This window comes from Bufo gargarizans, chromosome 6, assembly GCF_014858855.1.
Source record: "Bufo gargarizans isolate SCDJY-AF-19 chromosome 6, ASM1485885v1, whole genome shotgun sequence".
Classification (NCBI taxonomy): Eukaryota; Metazoa; Chordata; class Amphibia; order Anura; family Bufonidae; genus Bufo; species Bufo gargarizans.
In genome coordinates this window covers 322793663-322815113 of record NC_058085.1, presented here as the reverse complement: position 1 = coordinate 322815113, position 21451 = coordinate 322793663, and the positions used below count along the sequence as shown (strand labels likewise).

Genomic DNA, 21451 nt, shown 5'->3' with positions numbered 1-21451 from the left:
TATTAGGCTTAATGGTCAGTGTGACAATTGCAGGATTTGATTATTTTAAAATATGGTGACACTGAAAATGATACCACCAAAGGAAAAAAAAAAGGTATAACATCAAAAACGTGATTTACACAATAGGTCATTTCCGTTTGAGACAATCCCTTTAAGAGATTGCTGCATACTATTTGAACACTGATCTCTATAATACTATGTATTGTATATATATATGTAACTATGTCTATTCGGAGGATTTATGTCGCAGAAAAAAAAGAGCTCAAACCCCTATAAAGAGATTTTAAGAAATTAATCAGCACAGGGCGTTGGGATGGATATCGCAGCTTCTCTATGATCCTTACCTCAGGTATGTGGCTCAGGATTCAGGTCTGCCATTAGGATGCAAATTATTAAGACAGAGGGGAAGTTTGTTGGTTTATTTCCTATTTATTTCACTTTTTAAGTCCAACGCTTATTACAAATCCTGCAAAATGTACGTCTAGAGAGGATATTAGGAGTCCACCCGAAGCATTGGGGAACCCAGGACTACAAGACAGAATGGCTCCCTTTTACCAGCGGAGGTTAGAACAGCAAGTAAGAGTGGAACAGAATGCCGGGAAGGGGGGAACGTGATGTCATATTAATCGCTGCACAATGACGGCATTTAGAAGGTTTGCTTCCTTCAGGGTCAGGTTTTCATCTGTCAGCTCTTTGTTTGGAAAAGTTGTCATGAGCACAAAGCTGGTGGCAGCCATGGCTGGTCGGGCGCTCGCAATAAACATACGGATGTCACAGATCCTGTAGAGGAGACAGAAAATGTCAATGACACGCAAGTTAACAGTACGAGCTTCTTTTCATATAGGAAATGCATTTGTGGTCATGTGCGCACTCCATTCACTTCTATGGAAGCACTGAAAATAGCCGAGCAGCACACACAGCTATTTCCAGAAGTTCCACGGAAGTGAACGGAGTGGTGGGCACGCTTGCGCGGTCTGTTCTCCATTCATTTCTACATGACTTCTGAAAAAAGGAAAGTGCGCTGCTCGGCTATTTTCGGCACTCCTATAGAAGTGAATGGAGGGCGGCCGCACATGCACGGTCCGCTCTTGTTCTCTTGAGAACGAAGCTCCCAGAGATACATGGGACCCACACATAGCTGACATTGGTGGCATATCGTACCAATATATCACCAATGTCCCAGATGTTCCTTTGAATACCTCATCTAGTTCTCAATCTGTGACCTTCCATTCAACCTCCTTACATCATGTTCCTGAAGCATACAGCACTTAGAACCTAGTCTTCAAATTCCTACTTACTTGCACAAGTATTTCATGCATCTTGCACAGGGTAACGGCTCAAGCACACGGCCTTAGATTTCGTACACATCCAATCCACATTTTCGGATGCAGACCCATTCATGTCAACGGAGCCGCAAGACATGCAGACAGCACACCTGTGTGCTGTTCGCATCTGTAAGTCAGTGCCGCGGTCCCGCAGGAAAAAAGAACATGTCCTATTAGTGTCCGTTCTGCGGACAAGGCTAGGACATTTTTGAAAGAGGAAAAAGAAAATGGCGGCAGGCTCTCGGCCGGTCTCCGCGATTTGTCGTGTGCAGGAGCCCTTAATCTAACTTAAATCGCCACTCAGATAGGAAACCATGGTCCCCTTATTCTTGCTATTCATGAAGGTAACCACAGTTTTGTGGCATCACTAACTGTAAAGCCATGAAATGTACAAGCTATGGACACCTTCGGGGCAATTTTTCTATGATTGCATTTTACAGAAAACAATTGGAAAATGAGCCCAAAATGAGGAAAATGCAATAAAAAAAATATATAATACTGTCCCGAAGATGCCCATAAGGCAAATCCCCTCTGAAGAGCAAGTAATGATCTTCTGTGGATATACATAATAATAGAACTCGTACCTATGACTGTGATTGAACTTTTGCACAAGTCTCCCCCCATCTGCCAGTCGAATCTGGATGTTAGTAATGGGATCAGAGTCGTTGATAATCACTGATGAGCTGGCTCTGGCCTCATTCTCAGCCTGCTGTGACGGGGATGCTGCGCTGAGGACATTGGGGGTCGTACTGGCAGGAACAAAAGTAAGTGAACGGTTAATGTATTAATACAAGGGGCATCAATATAAGTGGAGACACCACTAACCTGCCCAGTTTTTGCCCTTCTCCTGCGAAGGCTTTGAAGGAAGTTCTAGCTTTCGCAAAGTCTTCATCACGGTGGTCTTCCATATCTAAGTTCACCTGTCCGCCCTGAGCAAGTCTGCGAAGCTCACCTGGAATCTCACTATTTTTGCAAAGTGTGGAGAAACGGGTTTATTAATAATAAATGTAGTGTCTTTGTTAAATGAACCTCCTTGTCACTCACCCCTAGGGTAAAGTAGCTGCTTCAGCCTTCATATAGCTGTCATGGGTAGTAAAGACACTCATCCTCTATTCACTGCTGGGGTGTTCCCCCCCATTTAAAAGGCACCTGTCAGCAGATTTGACCTATAAAACAGACTGATCTGTTGCATATGCACTTGGCAGCTGGAGGCATCTGTGTTGGTCCCATGTTCATATGTGCCCGCATTGCTGAGAAAATGAAATTTTAATATATGCCAATGAGCCTCTAGGAGCAATAGGGGTGTTGCTGTTACACCTAGGCTCTGCTCTCTCTGCAACTGCTGCACCCTTGTTACTTTTATTGACAGGGCCAGGCAGTAAAAACATCATAATGCCTGGATCTGTCAATCAAAGTGGAGAGGGTGTGGCAGTTACAGAGAGCTGAGCCTCTAGGAGTAATGGCAACGCCGCCGTTGCTCCTAGAGGCTCATTTGCAAATATGAAAACATAGTTTTTCTTAGCAATGGCGGCACATATGAACATGGGACCACCACAGATTTCTTCAGGAGCGAAGCGCTCATGTAACAGGTCAGTCAGTTTCATAGGTACAAATCTGATGACAGATGCCCTTTAAATGGGGCGTTGGTTGTGCATGTCTGCTGCCACTCCATTCAATATTATGGGACTGCTGAAGATAGCAGTGTACAGTGCTCTGGCAATCCTATATAGCTGAATGGAACACATGACCCCCATTCCTGTGTTCAATAGGGATCCCAGTGGTTGGACCACCACACAGACACTCATCCCCTATCCTGTGGATAGCAGATAAGCATGGTTCCTAGGAAAACCCCTTTAATAGTACATTATTATATCAGTTAATAGGCCTAGCTGAGCCCTTTCACCTAATTAAGTGGGCCAAGAAGGTTTACATGGCGGTATGGATTCATTTGGCTAGGCTAAACTAAAACATTTAAAAAAACAAAATTAACCCCAAATATTTCTGGCTCTACTAGTACAAAGAGGGACCCCTGTATAGTAAGCTCTTTCCATAACGCCCATAAACAGTAACAGAAAGAGGTGCATATCGAAAGTGTTCACCTCCACTCCGAAGCCAATGCTGCAAGCTGCCATTAGAATTCCTTTAGGGGAAGGGGGCCCATAGATGGGGATAGCTGAATCAGATGTGAAAACCTCTTTAAAAGGACCCCAGCTCACTATAGAAGACTGTCCCTAACCTCTCACCCTCTGCGTATTGCTTCCAAGAATTGCGCATTGCTGGGGTCCTGATAGCTACGCATTTCACCATCGTCCAGACTGAATCCGTTTTTCCAGAGCTTCAGAACCACGTGGACCTGCAGCAGACAAACCAAATATAAGTACCCAGAAAAAAACGGTAATTACACTTAATTATATTTCCTGGAAGTCTCCATGACGGCACCCATGAGCTTAGCCCCGCCCTATCAGGGACAGGAAAAACACGTAGAGAGGTTACATTGACCCTCCCTACCTAACTCCTCAGTGTTTTTACTGTCCCTGTTCGGAAGAAGACGTGGAGAGGGCAGGCGGTAATCGCCTGTGAAACTTATCTATTGTGGGGGCGGCAGTTCAGGAAGGCAAAGCCCGTAGCTCCCTACCTTCCTGGCCGGAGAATGACTGCTGTTGGGGCCGATACACGAGGTGTAAAACCCAACACTTGCTCTCTACAGATTGTGACCAGTAGCGCTGGAAGAAGGGCATCCGGCGTCATTTTGGATGTGGGCACTTCCCGTGCAAGCGATGCAGCCTTCCGGCAGGCCGCAGGTGAGTAAGTTCTCGACGCAGGAGGACGAGATTTGAATTAGGCGGACTAGTAATGAGGCCAGAATTAAGAAAGATTAACCTCACTTTGCCCTTACTTGTCCTGAGTCCCGCCGGAAGTGACGAGGATAGCGTCACTTCCGGTTTCAGCGTACCTGCGTCCCACATGGCCTGATGTTCTATAATGGCAGTGGCTGCTGTGGATAGTAGCCACGGAGGTTGCAGATCCTCTCTCTAGGGTAAGCATGAATCGCAGCCCAGCTAATACAAGTCCAGCATCTCTTCAGACTGAACCACCAGGATCTGGAGCCTATTTATTTCATTGCTTATATGCTGGTTCTTATCACAGAATCAAAAAGAACTCCTTCAGAGAAGTCTAAAAAAGAAAATATATTTAAAAAAATATATATATATTAACTCCATATTCAAATTGATAATATATCTCCCCTTCTACTGCCTTCGATATACTTATTATATATGTCATAATTTTTTATTTTTTTGGGTGGGAAAATCTAGTCGTCTCCACGACGGCTCCCATGACATAACAGATGAAAAAATTAGGGAGGCACCGCTCCCTAGAGGACTTTACGTCCAAAAGCGGAAAAAACATCTACCTTATAATGACGAGTAAAGGTTTGAGCAGATTTCCAGGTAGCAGCCTTACGAATGCTTTCTAGAGAAGCGGAGGCTGTTTGAGCCCATGAGTCGGATATGCTTCTGGTTGAATGGGCTTTAATACCTACAGAAAAAGGCATACCCAAAATTCTGAAAGCCTCCGCTATAGTTTATCTAATCCATCTAGAAATAGAATTTGCTGTCGCCTTTTTACCCTCGTTAGGACCTGAAAATTGAAGAAAAAGATTTCTATCTTTCCTCCATGATTTTGTTTTTTGGAGATAAAGGACAGATCTTCTGACAGCTAACTTATGAAATCTTTCCTCTTTCTCATTACTGGGTTTATCACAAAAAGAGGGAATTATTATGTCCTGGGATCTATGAAAAGATGACACTACCTTTGGGAGAAAGGAGGGTGCTAATTTAAAAATAAGAGTGTCTTCAAAGGATCGAAAATATGGGAAAACAGTAGAAAGTGCCTGTAACTCACACACCCTTCTGGCAGAAGTAATGGCCACCAAAAATATAGTTTTCAAAGTCAAAAATCTTAAAATGTAATCAATGGGCTTAAAGGGGGCCCCCATTAAAGCATTTCGGACCAGATTTAGATTCAAGTTATGGATGGTAGGACGCAAACGTTCTGCGGCTAAGAGAAACCTAGAAATTTACTTGTCTTCAGATAATCCGCAATCATAGAAGACACTCAACGCTGCAGCCTGAACTTTAAAGGGGTTCTCTGGGCTAACCCTAAATTTGGGGCATAATTTTAACCTGTGGAGGGCAAAATGCTGGTCTGGTACTTAAAGAGGACCTTTCATCGGTCCAAACATTGTGAACTAAATGTCATCATCTGTACAGCAGCGCCCAGGGATCTCACTGCACTTACTATTATCACTGGGCACCGCCCCGTTCTCCCGCTATGTCCTCCGATATGTTCGGTCACTTGGTTATAGTAGGCGGAGACTTAGGGGACTTGGTTATAGGAGGAGACTGCCCTTGTTCTCCTGGGCGTCTCCTTCTCTCAGGCTGTAGCGCTGGCCAATCGCATCGCAGAGCTCACAGACTGGGAGGTTTTTTTACTCGCAGGCTGTGAGCTCTGCGCTGCGATTGGCCAGCGCTACAGCCTGAGAGAAGGAGATGCCCAGGAGAACAAGGGCAGTCTCCTCCTACTATAACCAAGTGACCGAACATACCGGAGGACATAGCAGCAGAACGGAGCGGCGCCCAGGGATAATAGTAAGTGCAGTGAGCTGTACAGATCATGACACTTAGTTCACTATGTTTGGACCGATGAAAGTCCTCTTTAAAGGGAACCTGTCACCAGGATTTTGTGTATAGAGCTGAGGACATGGGCTGCTAGATGGCCGCTAGCACATCCGCAATACCCAGTCCCCATAGCTCTGTGTGCTTTTATTGTGTAAAAAAACCGATTTGATACATATGCAAATTAACCTGAGATGAGTCCTGTCCCTGACTCATCTCACATACAGGACTCATCTCAGGTTAATTTGCATATGTATCAAATCAGTTTTTTGACACAATAAAAGCACACAGAGCTATGGGGACTGGGTATTGCGGATGTGCTAGCGGCCATCTAGCATCCCATGTCCTCAGCCTTATACACAAAATCCTGGTGACAGGTTCCCTTTAACTTCCACAGCGCACCCCTTTCCAAGATTCGTCTTCTCTTCCTTTCTTGAGCAGGAGACGGATCGTCATGAATGACGTCACTGCCTCCTGCAAAAGAAAGCTCCGGCCTGGCCAGCTTCACTCACCGCGCATGCGCACTAGCATTCAGCTAGTGCGCATGTGCGGGATTGACGGACGCTCTCTGCAGTGTACAGGCTTTTATGTGAAGCTTGTACTGACTCCTGCACTGCACGATGTAAGAGCTGTGCAGGAGCCACAGTGGCTGATTGCTAAGCTGTGGATCTTACTGTGGGCACTGACTGGCACTGTGCATGGCACATTGGGGCAATGAGAATGCCATCCAAAGTACCCCATGTGCCAATGTGAGCACTCTTGATGGCACTGGGGAACTGTGGATGGCACATTGGGGCACACTGGATGGCTCATGGGGGAACTGTGGATGGCACAGGGGTCACTGGATGTCACTCGGAGCATTGTGGATGGCACATGGGGCGCCGTGGAGGTCACCGTTAGTGATGGGGCTCAGGCACACAACTGTATCAGTTTTGCGGTCTGCAGTTGAGGATCCACTAAATAAGGATACCGTCCGTGTGCGATTCACATTTTTTTTGCAGTCCCATTGAGTTATATGGGTTTTCGATCTGCATTTTGAGGACCAGAATAGGACATCTTCTATCAGTCACAGAACTGACATACGGATGTGCAAAGCACAGGGACTTTAGTGTATTTTCCATATCTGTATGTCAGTTCCAGAAATGATAGAATATGTCCTATCCTGGTCCTCAAATCCATAGATCTCAATGGGACTGCAAAAAATGTGGATCGCAAAATGGATACGGGTTTAGATACACAGCTCAGCAGTCAGGATCATAGAAGATGGGATTAGATACACAGCTCAGCAGGCAGGATCATAGAAGATGGGATTAGATACACAGCTCAGCAGGCAGTATCGCACACAACATTCTGTGTATCAGGCACATACCTGATAGGAGACAGAGTGAGAAGTACGGTAGATTCCTGTCTGGGTGTATGCTGCAGGCAGAGCAGTGGGTGGGGTGGGGGCGTGTCCAGCCTGTGACTCATCTCTGTGCACTGCAGCCAGGCTTGTGTATCAATAAAGTTATGTATTCAACAAAACAAGAAGGGGAGAAAGTAAACAGATCTGCCAGGATAAATCTAATGTTTTCCAGGAAGGAAAGAAAGGTCAGACATGAAAAACAGGTATTGGGGCATATGTATGGAAGGTGAGGGGTGTTAGGAGCATAGAAAAAAAAGTTTGATTTTGGGACCGGACAACCTCTTTAAGAGTACTAGGTTTAAGCCCAAGATCCAGCCCTTCCTGAAAGAATTCTAGAATTGGAGGGACACTAAGAAAAGAAAAAGCAATATTATTGCTCCTGCACCAAGAAGAAAATGTTTCCCAAACTTTACCATAACAGTTTTTAGGGGGTAACCTTTCTACTCTGCAGTAATAGGTCTACTACTCTGGATAAAAAATAGAATTTTCAGAATCGCCCCCGCAAAGGTTTCGTCTCACGTCTTTTTCTCCAGGTCTAATTTAAAAAAAAAAAAAAATCTGCAAAAAGGGTAAAAGAACTACGGGAGTTAGGAGCCATCGAGTCAGTTCCATAGATAGACATTACTCTCATCTATTTCTAGTCTAACAACCCAATGGTTCCAACAGAACAATTATAAACCTCTGAACAAATCCATTATATACAGGAAATTCAAGATGGATTCTATAAAAACGTCAATTCCTCATATCTCCAAGAATGCGAGAATGGTCACAATAGACCTAAAGAACGCTTATTTTCATATCCCGATACATACGGGCCATCAGAAATTTCTCAGATTTGCTATCCCAGAAAAAGGAGGTATAAGACACTACCAGTTTACTTGTCTTCTCTTCGGAATATATTCCGCCCCCAGACTATTTACAAAAATCATGGCGGAGGTGGTGGCTTTTCTCAGATTGAAGGGGGTTCTAGTTTCGGCCTATTTGGACAATCAGTTTATCGTAAAATCCCAGAACCACAACTTTCAAAGTCAACTAGATTTCGTTCTAACAACCTTAGAAAATGTAGGTTAGATCATAAATTGGAAAAAAAAAATAATAATAATCAGACCTTTCTATCGCCAAAAAGAAAAAATTCCTCCGAATGATTCTAGATTCAGGGAAACAAAAAACTTTTCTTCCGCAGGAGAAGGTAGAAAATTTAACCCAGATGCTCAAATACTTCAGAAGTTGGAAAATAGTATCTATAAGACAAGCCAAGAAAATATTGGGACATAGGACATCCTGTATCCTGGCGGTCCCATGGGCACATCATTCCAGAATGCTTCAGGATCAGATTTTGAAAGTATGGAACGGAAACCAGTTATATCTGGATTATATGTTCAGTCTGTCTATAAAAGTGAAGAGATCCCTAAATAGGTGGCAGATGAAAAGCAACCTCTTATCAGGCATAGAGTGTATACAGGAACCCTCTCTATTAATAACAACGGATGCAAGCAGCAGAGGTTGGGCAGCACACGTGGGTCAGATATCTTTTCAAGGAGTTTGGAGTAAAAGTATGAAGGAAGCATCATTAAACCAGAGAGAATTGGCAGCTGTATGGGAAGCAATGAAAGTCAGGGAAAATAATATCCGGATCCCTCTTGAAAATCGATTCGGAAAACATGACTACAGTTGCGCTTCTCCGACATCAGGGAAGTACGAGGGGGCAACAACTGAAGAGTTTATCAGGAGTGATTCTTCGGTGGGCAGAAGAAAGTTTATTATGTCTGACAGAGGTGCACCTCAGGGGTCAAGAAAATGTTTAGGCGGACTTTCTAAGCAGAAATCGGATCATTGCAAGGGAACGGACCCTTGCGAATCAGGCATTTGATTAATTGTAAAAACCTGGGGGTACCCATCCATAGATCTCTTCGCAAAGGAGAAACAACTCAAAGCTAAAGAGATTCTGCTTCCTGCATCCAGAAGACATCCCAGCTCATTTGGATGCGTTTTCCATCAAGTGGACTGCGAATCTCTGTTATGCCTATCCTCCGATAAACATACTGTCCAAGGTACTTCAAAAGATAGAGAGAAAATGCCACGGTTATACGGTTTGCTCCATTCTGGCCCAGAAGAGCGTGGTTCTCGCTCATAGCTGAAATTATCTCTCTTCCCCCTCTCCAGCTTTCACATATTCCTAATCTGGTTATGCAGGGTCCAGTTCCACATCCAAGACTAAAACATCTAGATCTAAGAGCCTGGATGTTGAATAAGTCAGTCTAGAAAATAAAGGTTTTTGTATCAGTTTGGTAGAACCTGAATAACCCAACTGTAGTTGGTGACTCGCCGCTATTGATATAAAAAAATATAAAAATAAATTAAAATCAGCTAGCCTTCCTCCCACTCTTCTGGCGTCATTTAGAGGCTAAGGGGAGCTGTTTGGAGTCAAAAAGTAAAGGTCTATTTTTTCCTCCCTTCTTATAACTCCACCTTCCAGTTTTCCCTTTGTCCGACCTGTTTTGGTTCTGAAAATTACTCCTTTTATAGGGTCTATCATTGCGAAATTTATACTCTTCAGGGAAACCTTTTTTATTATCAGACGCTTTTTCTAATATTTTATCCAGATCGGGGCCGAAAAAATAATTTCAATGGAAGGTGCTAAAAACCCTGCAGCCATTTTGAGAATTGGGATAGAAGATAGGATTTGATCTCTGAGTTTTTTCTTTTATGTGAAATTCTAATTGATCTAACCAGATACAGAGCGCTCTAGCGACACAGGTTGCGTACACATTTAGACGGAATAAGGAAGTTCCATTTACCATGTTTTCTTGATCAACCCCTCAGCTTTATCCATAGGCTCTTTAAGAGAACGATGCAGATAATCCAGACATAGCGGATTGTATTTCCTCCTTAACCATAGATCTTATATCATTCATCAAAAGAGATTTATCCTGCACAATCTTTGATGTACAAGAAGGACATACAGGTTTTTTATATGCTAGATCTTGCTTTTTTGTTGCAAATAGCACATTTAGCAGTCATGCATTTTTGTTTTAAACCAGCTTCCTTTTCTCCCTAGGAAACGACAAGATATAAGCTGTGATAAGAACCAGCATATAAGCAATGAAATAAATGGGCTCCAGATCCTGGTTACTCAGTCTGAAGAGATGCTGGACTTGTATTAGCTGAGCTGCGATCCATGCTTACTCCAGAGAGAGGATCTGAAACCTCCGCGGCTACTATCCACAGCAGCCACTGCCATTATATAAGGGCAGGCCACATGGGACGCTGAAAACCGGAAGCGACGCTATCCTCGTCACTTCCAAAGGGAGGCAGGACGAGTAAGGGCAAAGTGAGGGCAATCTTTCTTAATTCTGGCCTCATTACTAGCCCGCTTAATGAAAATCTCCTCCTCCTGCATCCGGAACTTACTCACCTGCGGCCCGCCGGAAGGCGGCATCGCTCGCACCGGAAGTGCCCACATCCAAAATGGTGCCGGACGCCCTTCTTCCAGCGCTACTGGTCACAATTTGTAGAGAGCAAGTGTTGGGTTTTACAGCTCGTGTATCAGCCCCAACAGCAGTCACTCTCCGGCCAGGAAGGTAGGGAGCTACGGGCTTTGCCTTCCTGAACTGCCGCCCCCACAATAGATGAGGGCAGGCGGTAATCGCCTGTGAAACTTTCCACGTCTTCTCCCGAACAGGGACAGGAAAAACACTGAGGAGTTAGGTAGGGAGGGTCAATGTAATCTCTCTACGTGTTTTTCCTGTCCATGATAGGGCGGGGCTAAGCTCATGGGTGCCGTCGTGGAGACGACTAGGAGAAATTACCAATCTAAGTAGCAGTACAGCTTCAACAAATCTCTAACTATTCAGACAGATGATATTATCAGATACTTACATCCTGTCCTTGATGGTGTTTGCGAGCACCAGCTACATAGGCTGATTCCTCCTCTGGAGCTGCCCCAAGTCTGTACCCACCACCTGCAAAAGGCTGAAAAGACAGAGATAAAATCATTTACATCTGGATTTCAAATATCACAAAGGAGTTCTTCCTTAGCTCTTACTACAGTGACCCAATGAAGCACTGAGACAGCTGAGTGCATCGGGTGAGCATGTGCCCATACACACTACAATATCAGCTCTGATAATGCAGCTTGATCAGACGTCTCACCAATGCCCGATTGCTGCTTTCTCCAGGGCTTTTGGTAGCTCTATCCACAGCAACCGCTCCATGTTCTTTGGCTCCTTTGAAAAGATCTTCCACCAGTTCATTAGGACTCTTCTTTCTTGGAGGACCAACGATTTGCTGACCACTTCTCTCTGAGCCACCAGCATAAAACCTACATTAAAATTAGAATATTATTATCAATATCAGAAAACTAGTATAATACTGCTGCCTATGTTCAAGAATTATACTGTAACTAATAAAACACTAACCCATAAGCGTATACCTACTATAATACATCCTCCTGTGTACAAGTACATGAAAATTATATTACTGTATCCTGGGCACTAGAATATAACTACTATAAATTCATCCTATGTACAAGAATATAAGCACAATAACACTGCTCCCTATGTACAAGAATATAACCGCTATAACACTGCTCCCTATGTACAAGAATATAACCGCTATAACACTGCTCCATATGTATAAGAATTTAACCACTATAAAACTACCTCCTATGTAGAAGAATATACAGTGGCATGCAAAAGTTTGGGCACCCCTGGTCAAAATTACTGTTACTGAGAACAGCTAAGCAAGTTGAAAACTAAATGATCTCCAAAAGAAATACAATGAACCACACTTTAACATTTTAAGCAATATCAGTGTATTATTTTGGCTCCGTACAATTTTAGAGTGAAAAAAAAGGAATACCTTGCAAAAGTATGGGAACCCAAGGAGATTTGAGCGCTCAGATAACTTTGACCAAGGTCTCAGACCTTAAATAGCCTGTTGGGGTTAACGCTTGTCCACAATCATCGTTAGGAAAGCTTTAAAAATACCCAGGCTCCTCTAACCTTGTCCCAAAAAACAGCAGCCATGGGTTCTTTTAAGCAGCTGCCTAACAATCTAAAAATGGTTTAGGCCCACAAAGCAGAAGGCGATAAGATGATAGCAAAGTGTTTTCAGGTTACCATTTCCTCAGTTCGACATGTAATTAAATGGGTTCTCCAGGAATTAAGAAAATGAAAATACTTAAATATTACTTTATTAAAATATATATTTCTCCAATTACCTTTCATTAATTATAATGCCTTGTTTTGTCTGGTGAGCAATCATAAGGGGAAATAAAATGGGCGTCATCCTATTCGTACACACAAAACCTGTCCTAATCACACAGGAGGACAAGTTACTTCACAACACTGAGCTAAAGAGCTGCCTCATCCTTCTCTCTGCTCTGCTTGTCAGTGATTATGATTAGTGATGAGCGAAGCAAGCTTTGGATGTTACAAAAGAAGTCGCTTAGTTCAAAAATTCGGATTAATACTGTATTAAGCTGAATGTTTTACCATGGCCCTTACAGTCCCCTGATCTGAACATAATTGAAAATCTGTGGATAGACCTTAAAAGAGCAACGACTGCAAGACAGCCCAAGAATCTCACAGAACTGGATAACTTCTGCAAGGAAGAATGGAAGAAAATCCCTCAAAACAAAAATTGAAAGATTGTTGGATGGCTACAGAAAACGTTTCTAAGCTGTGATACATGCCAAACGGGATGCTACTAGGTACTAACCATGCAGGGTAACCAAAGTTTTGCTTCAGGCCCTTTTCCTTGTTATTTTGAAAATGATAAAAGATAAAAAATAAACAATTATTTTTGCTTAACCACTTAAGGACCACAGGTTTATACCCCCCTAGTGACCAGGCCCTTTTTTACAAATCGGCACTCCACAACTTTAGCGGTTTATTGCTCGGTCATGCAACTTACCACCCAAATTAATTTTACCTCCTTTTCTTCTCACTAATAGAGCTTTCATTTGGTGGTATTTCATTGCTGCTGACATTTTTACTTTTTTTGTTATTAAATCGAAATTTAACGATTTTTTTGCAAAAAAATGAAATTTTTCACTTTCAGTTGTAAAATTTTGCAAAAAAAACGACATCCATATATAAATTTTTCGCTAACTTTATTGTTCTACATGTCTTTGATTAAAAAAAAATGTTTGGGTAAAAAAAAATGGTTTGGGTAAAAGTTATAGCGTTTACAAACTATGGTACAAAAATGTGAATTTCCGCTTTTTGAAGCAGCTCTGACTTTCTGAGCACCTGTCATGATTCCTGAGGTTCTACAATGCCCAGACAGTAGAAAAACCCCACAAATGACCCCATTTCGGAAAGTAGACACCCTAAGGTATTCGCTGATGGGCAAGGTGAGTTCATAGAACTTTTTATTTTTTGTCACAAGTTAGCGGAAAATGATGATTTATTTTTTTTCTTACAAAGTCTCATATTCCACTAACTTGTGACAAAAAATAAAAACTTCCATGAACTCACTATGCCCATCACGAAATACCTTGGGGTGTCTTCTTTCCAAAATGGGGTCACTTGTGGGGAAGTTATACTGCCCTGGCAATTTAGGGGCCCAAATGTGTGAGAAGTACTTTGCAATCAAAATGTGTAAAAAATGGCCTGTGAAATCCGAAAGGTGCTCTTTGGAATGTGTGCCCCTTTGCCCACCTAGGCGGCAAAAAAGTGACACACATCTGGTATCGCCGTACTCAGGAGAAGTTGGGGAATGTGTTTTGGGGTGTCATTTTACATATACCCATGCTGGGTGAGAGAAATATCTTGGCAAAAGACAACTTTTCCCATTTTTTTTATACAAAGTTGGCATTTGACCAAGATATTTATCTCACCCAGCATGGGTATATGTAAAATGACACCCCAAAACACATTGCCCAACTTCTCCTGAGTACGGCGATACCAGATGTGTGACACTGTTTTGCAGCCTAGGTGGGCAAAGGGGCACATATTCCAAAATGCACCTTTAGGATTTCACAGGGCATTTTTTACAGATTTTGATTTCAAACTACTTTGCACACATTAGGGCCCCAAAATTGTCAGGGCAGTATAACTACCCCACAAGTGACCCCATTTTGGAAAGAAGACACCCCAAGGTATTCCGTGAGGGGCATGGCGAGTTCCTGGAATTTTTAAATTTTTGTCACAAGTTAGTGGAATATGAGACTTTGTAAGAAAAAAAAATAAAAAAATAAAAATCATCATTTTTCGCTAACTTGTGACAAAAAATAAAAAATTATAGGAACTCGCCATGCCCCTCACGGAATACCTTGGGATGTCTTCTTTCCAAAATGGGGTCACTTGTGGGGAAGTTATACTGCCCTGGCAATTTAGGGGCCCTAATGTGTGGTAAGTAGTTTGAAATCAAAATGTGTAAAAAATGGCCGGTGAAATCCGAAAGGTGCTCTTTGGAATGTGTGCCCCTTTGCCCACCTAGGCTGCAAAAAAGTGTCACACATGTGGTATCGCCGTACTCAGGAGAAGTTGGGGAATGTGTTTTGGGGTGTCATTTTACATATAACCATGCTGGGTGAGAGAAATATCTCTGCAAAAGACAACTTTTCCCATTTTTTTATACAAAGTTGGCATTTGACCAAGATATTTCTCTCACCCAGCATGGGTATATGTAAAATGACACCCCAAAACACATTCCCCAACTTCTCCTGAGTACGGCGATACCAGATGTGTGACACTTTTTTGCAGCCTAGATGCGCAAAGGGGCCCAAATTCCTTTTAGGGGGGCATTTTTAGACATTTGGATCCCAGACTTCTTCTCACGGTTTCAGGCCCCTAAAATGCCAGGGCAGTATAAATACCCCACATGTGACCCCACTTTGGAAAGAAGACACCCCAAGGTATTCAATGAGGGGCATGGCGAGTTCATCAAAAAATTTTTTTTGGGCACAAGTTAGCGGAAACTTTTTTTAATTTTTTTTTTCTCACAAAGTCTCCCTTTCCGCTAACTTGGGACAAAAATGTCAATCTTTCATGGACTCAATATGCCCCTCACGGAATACCTTGGGGTGTCTTCTTTCCGAAATGGGGTCACATGTGGGGTATTTATACTGCCCTGGCTTTTTAGGGGCCCTAAAGAGTGAGAAGAAGTCTGGAATATAAATGTCTAAAAAATGTTACGCATTTGGATTCCGTGAGGGGTATGGTGAGTTCATGTGAGATTTTATTTTTTGACACAAGTTAGTGGAATATGAGACTTAGTAAGAAAAAACAAACAAAAAAATATATATATTTCCGCTAACTTGGGCCAAAAAAATGTCTGAATGGAGCCTTACAGGGGGGCGATCAATGACAGGGGGGTGATCAATGACAGGGGGGTGATCAGGGAGTGTATATGGGGTGATCACCCCCCTGTCATTGATCACCCCCCTGTAAGGCTCCATTCAGACATCTGCATGTGTTTTACGGATCCACGCATCCATGGATCGGATCCGCAAAACGCATACGGACGTCTGAATGGAGCCTTACAGGGGGGTGATCAATGACAGGGGGGTGATCACCCGATATACACTCCCTGATCACCCCCCTGTCATTGATCACCCCCCTGTAAGGCTCCATTCAGACGTCTGCATGTGTTTTACGGATCCACGGATACATAGATCGGAACCGCAAAACACATACGGACGTCTGAATGGAGCCTTACATGGGGGTGATCAATGACAGGGGGGTGATCAGGGAGTGTATATCGGGTGATCACCCCCCTGTAAGGCTCCATTCAGACGTCCGTATGCGTTTTGCGGATCCGATCCATGGATGCGTGGATCCGTAAAACACATGCAGACGTCTGAATGGAGCCTTACAGGGGGGTGATCAATGACAGGGGGTGATCAGGGAGTGTATATGAGGTGATCACCCCCCTGTCACTGATCACCCCCCTGTAAGGCTCCATTCAGACGTCCGTATGCGTTTTACGGATCCGATCCATGGATGCGTGGATCCGTAAAACACATGCAGACGTCTGAATGGAGCCTTACACGGGGGTGATCATCCCATATAGACTCACTGATCACCCCCCTGTAAGGCTCCATTCAGACGTCCGTATGCGTTTTACGGATCCGATCCATGGATGCGTGGATCCGTAAAACACATGCAGACGTCTGAATGGAGCCTTACAGGGGGGTGATCAATGACAGGGGGGTGATCAGGAAGTCTATATGGGGTGATCACCCCCCTGTCACTGATCACCCCTCTGTAAGGCTCCATTCAGACGTCCGTATGTGTTTTGCGGATCCGATCCATAGATGCGTGGATCCGTAAAACACATACGGACATCTGAATGGAGCCTTACAGTGGGGTGATCAATGACAGGGGGTGATCAGGGAGTGTATATGGGTGATCACCCGCCTGTCATTGATTCCCCCCCTGTAAGGCTCCATTCAGACGTCCGTATGTGTTTTGCGGATCCGATCCATGTATCCGTGGATCCGTAAAAATCATACGGACGTCTGAATGGAGCCTTACAGGGGGGTGATCAATGACAGGGGGGTGATCAATGACAGGGAAGTGATCAGGAAGTCTATATGCGTGATCACCCCCTTGTCATTGATCACCCCCCTGTAAGGCTCCATTCAGACGTCCGTATGCGTTTTGCAGATCCGATCCATGTATCCGTGGATCCGTAAAAATCATACGGACCTCTGAATGGAGCCTTACAGGGAGGTGAGGGTGATCAGGGAGTCTATATGGGCTGATCAGTGGTTTATAAAGGGTTAATAAGTGACAGGGGGGGGTGTAGTGTAGTGTAGTGGTGTTTGGTGCTACTTTAGTGAGCTACCTGTGTCCTCTGGTGGTCGATCCTAACAAAAGGGACCACCAGAGGACCAGGTAGCAGGTATATTAGACGCTGTTATCAAAACAGCGTCTAATATACCTGTTAGGGGTTAAAAAAATCACATCTCCAGCCTGCCAGCGAGCGATCGCCGCTGGCAGGCTGGAGATCCACTCGCTTACCTTCCGTTCCTGTGAGCGCGCGCGTTCACAGGAAATCTCGGCTCACGCGAGATGACGCCTATTGGCGTTAGCGTAGCCTGGGAGAGCCGCCGCAATGACGCCTTTCGGCGTTAGCGCGGCGGCAAGTGGTTAAAATACAAAAGGAATATGTCATCTTTAGCTTTGTGTGTTTTGGAGATCATTTCATCTTCAACTTGCTTAAAGGGGTTGTCTCATCACAGACAGGATAGGATATGCCCCAATTGTCTTATAGGTGCAGGTCCCACCACTGGGACTGCACCTATATCGGTAATGGAACCCCGCAAGATGGTGTCTGAAGGACTCCAGTCCGGCCACCACCAAGCGCGCTCCCCATAGAAGTGAATGGGAGCGCACCTCGCATGACCAGCCACCGCTTCCATTCACTTCTATGGGCCTGATTGAAATAGCCGAGACAGCACTTGGCTATTTTTGGAGGCCCCATAGAGAATGAATGGAGGGCGGTTGCGCATGCGCAGTGCGCCCTCCACCACTTTCAGGGCTCCATTCTCGATATAGGTGTGGGTCGCAGCGGGACAACCCCTTTAATGTTCAAAGTAACAGTATTTTTTTTTTTTACCACGGGTGCCCAAACATTTGCATGCCACTGTAACCACTATAATACTGATCCCTATGTCCAAGAATTTAACGACCCTTTCACACGAGCGAGTTTTCTGCGCGGGTGTAATGCGTGACGTGAATCCTGACCCATTCACTTCAATGTGTCTGTAAAAATCGCAGCATGTTCTATATTCTGCGTTTTCTCACGCAGCCCTGGCACCATAAAAGTGAATGGGGCTGCGTAAAAAACACATTGCATCCGCAAGCAAGTGCAGGTGCGATGCGTTTTTCACTGATGTTTGCTAAGAGATGTTGTTTGTAAACCTTCAGTTTTTTATAACGCACGTGAAAAACGCATCAAAACTCACTGCACCCGCGCGGAAAAAAATTAACTGAACGCAATCGCAGACAAAACTGACAACTTGCAAAATGGTGCGAGTTTCACTGAACACACCCTGAACGCATCTGGACCTAATCCGTCACGCTCGCATTAAAGAGGCCAAACTACTATAATACTGATCCCTATGTCCAAGAATATAACTACTATAATGCTGCCCCTATGTACAAGAATATAACTACTATAATACTGCCCCCCTATGAACAAGAATAACTACTATAATACTGCCCCCCATGTACATGAATAACTACTATAATATTGCTCCCCCATGTACAAGAATATAGCTACTATAATACGGCCCCCCTATGTCCAAGAATATAACTACTATAATACTGCCCCCCTATGAACAAGAATAACTACTATAATACTGCCCCCCCCTCATTTACATGAATAACTATAATACTGTCCCTCTATGTACAAGAATATAACTATTATAATACCACCCCCCCATGTACAAGAATATAACTACTATAATACTGCCCCCCATATGAACAAGAATAACTACTATAATACTGTCCCCACATGTACATGAATAACTATAATACTGTCCCTCTATGTACAAGAATATAGCTACTATAATACGGCCCCCCATATGTACAAGAATATAACTACTATAATATTGCCCCCCTATGTACAAGAATATAACTACTATAATATTGCCCCCTATGTACAAGAATATAACTACTATAATATTGCCCCCTATGTACAAGAATATAAATATTATAATGTAGTAAAACCAAACAGCACTCTGCAAACACTATAGACTGTACATTTTTACTAATGTTATATTCACTATATACACTCATTGACAACAAAAACAACACACTCAGGTAGAAATGTTGGTTTGCTATAAAACTCGGCATGCAGTTATTTATTATGGAGATATGTAAATTATTATAGAATGGTCTGATTAGACACTGGGGCATACCACAAGAGGTCGTAATTAGTACCCCCCCCCCCCCCCCCCACTGCCCTGTAAAAAGATCAGAGGCTACTTTTGGGTAGTGTACCTCTAGGTGAGATATCGTTGACTGCTAGACATGCCTCTACGACACACACAAAGATATTTTGCCGAGAGGAGGCGCATCATTGGACTCAGAGAACCAGGATAGTCCTTTCAAAGAACTGCCCACCATCTAAGCTGTTCTGACCTAGCTGTTAGGTCGTGTTGGGAGCAGTGATCATGTGGGGGCTTGCACACAGTGAACAGGCTCCAAATGGCCCAGACAACCAGTAGAGGATAGTTTGATCCACCAACAATCACAAGGAGCTCCTACAGTTTCATTCTCCACCATCCAGACATAAATGGCACCTTCATTACACACACCCTGTCTCTGCCTAGACCAGGGGTACTCAACTGGCGGACCGCGGTCCGAATCCGGACCGTGGTTGCCAGCTATCCGGACCCCTGCATCCACCTGGGTGCCAGCTCTCAGGGGGTGCCACAGTCCAGAAGCAATGAGCGCTTCCATCAATACAGATGGAAGCGCTCATTGCTGGAACGCTGGGAGCTGCGGTCCTGTCACTTACCACTCTGCTCCCCGCGCTCCTCCCCTCCTTCAGGCCAGCGGCTCTCTGAATGGTGAAGCAGGAAGACTTCTTCCTGCTTCCTCATTCAGCCTGCAAGCACAGATCTGGCGGCCGGCGTGTGTGGGTGGAGCCTGCAGTCCGGAAATCTGCATAAGCCCCGCCCACACCTTGCTGCTGAGTGATCTGTGTCTGCAGGGGAGAGAGGACTGTGAGCTTCAGGAACGGGACAAGGTGAGTAGCTACTGTTTTTTTTTTTTTTAACACAGAGGGGGCAAAATAGGCATTTCTACTGTGAATGTGAAGGGGGCACAATGGGCACTGTGAATGTGAAGGGGGCACAATGGGCACTGTGAATGTGAAGGGGGCACAATGGGCACTGTGAATGTGAAGGGGGCACAATGGGCACTGTGAATGTGAAGGGGGGCACATTGGGCACTGTGAATGTGAAGGGGGGCACATTGGGCACTGTGAATGTGAAGAGGGGCACATTGGGCACTGTGAATGTGAAGAGGGGCACACTGGGCACTGTGAATGTGAAGAGGGGCACACTGGGCACTGTGAATGTGAAGAGGGGCACACTGGGCACTGTGAATGTGAAGAGGGGCACACTGGGCACTGTGAATGTGAAGAGGGGCACACTGGGCACTGTGAATGTGAAGAGGGGCACACTGGGCACTGTGAATGTGAAGAGGGGCACACTGGGCACTGTGAATGTGAAGAGGGGCACACTGGGCACTGTGAATGTGAAGAGGGGCACACTGGGCACTGTGAATGTGAAGAGGGGCACACTGGGCACTGTGAATGTGAAGAGGGGCACACTGGGCATTTCTACTCTGGAGGGGGCACACTGGGCATTTCTACTCTGGAGGGGGCACACTGGGCATTTCTAGTCTGGAGGGGGCACACTGGGCATTTCTACTCTGGAGGGGGCACACTGGGCATTTCTACTCTGGAGGGGGCACACTGGGCATTTCTACTCTGGAGGGGGCACACTGGGCATTTCTACTCTGGAGGGGGCACACTGGGCATTTCTACTCTGGAGGGGGCACACTGGGCATTTCTACTCTGGAGGGGGCACACTGGGCATTTCTACTCTGGAGGGGGCACACTGGGCATTTCTACTCTGGAGGGGGCACACTGGGCATTTCTACTCTGGAGGGGGCACACTGGGCATTTCTACTCTGGAGGGGGCACACTGGGCATTTCTACTCTGGAGGGGGCACACTGGGCATTTCTACTCTGGAGGGGGCACACTGGGCATTTCTACTCTGGAGGGGGCACACTGGGCATTTCTACTCTGGAGGGGGCACACTGGGCATTTCTACTCTGGAGGGGGCACACTGGGCATTTCTACTCTGGAGGGGGCACACTGGGCATTTCTACTCTGGAGGGGGCACACTGGGCATTTCTACTCTGGAGGGGGCACACTGGGCATTTCTACTCTGGAGGGGGCACACTGGGCATTTCTACTCTGGAGGGGGCACACTGGGCATTTCTACTCTGGAGGGGGCACACTGGGCATTTCTACTCTGGAGGGGGCACACTGGGCATTTCTACTCTGGAGG

At 44.8% G+C, this 21451-nt stretch overlaps 1 protein-coding gene across 1 annotated transcript in view; it reads right to left on the bottom strand.

The window, feature by feature from the left end:
• Positions 1-409: 409 nt before the first annotated feature.
• The window catches only part of NSFL1C (NSFL1 cofactor), a 29872-nt gene continuing 8830 nt past the window's right edge, over positions 410-21451 (bottom strand). The window contains exons 4-9 of the mRNA XM_044296342.1: positions 11559-11727; positions 11286-11378; positions 3569-3678; positions 2151-2288; positions 1910-2074; positions 410-780 (exon numbers count right to left, since the gene is read on the bottom strand). Of these exons, the coding sequence (XP_044152277.1) occupies positions 618-780; positions 1910-2074; positions 2151-2288; positions 3569-3678; positions 11286-11378; positions 11559-11727 (838 nt within the window). The 3' untranslated portion in view covers positions 410-617. The remainder of the gene's footprint in view (positions 781-1909; positions 2075-2150; positions 2289-3568; positions 3679-11285; positions 11379-11558; positions 11728-21451) is intronic.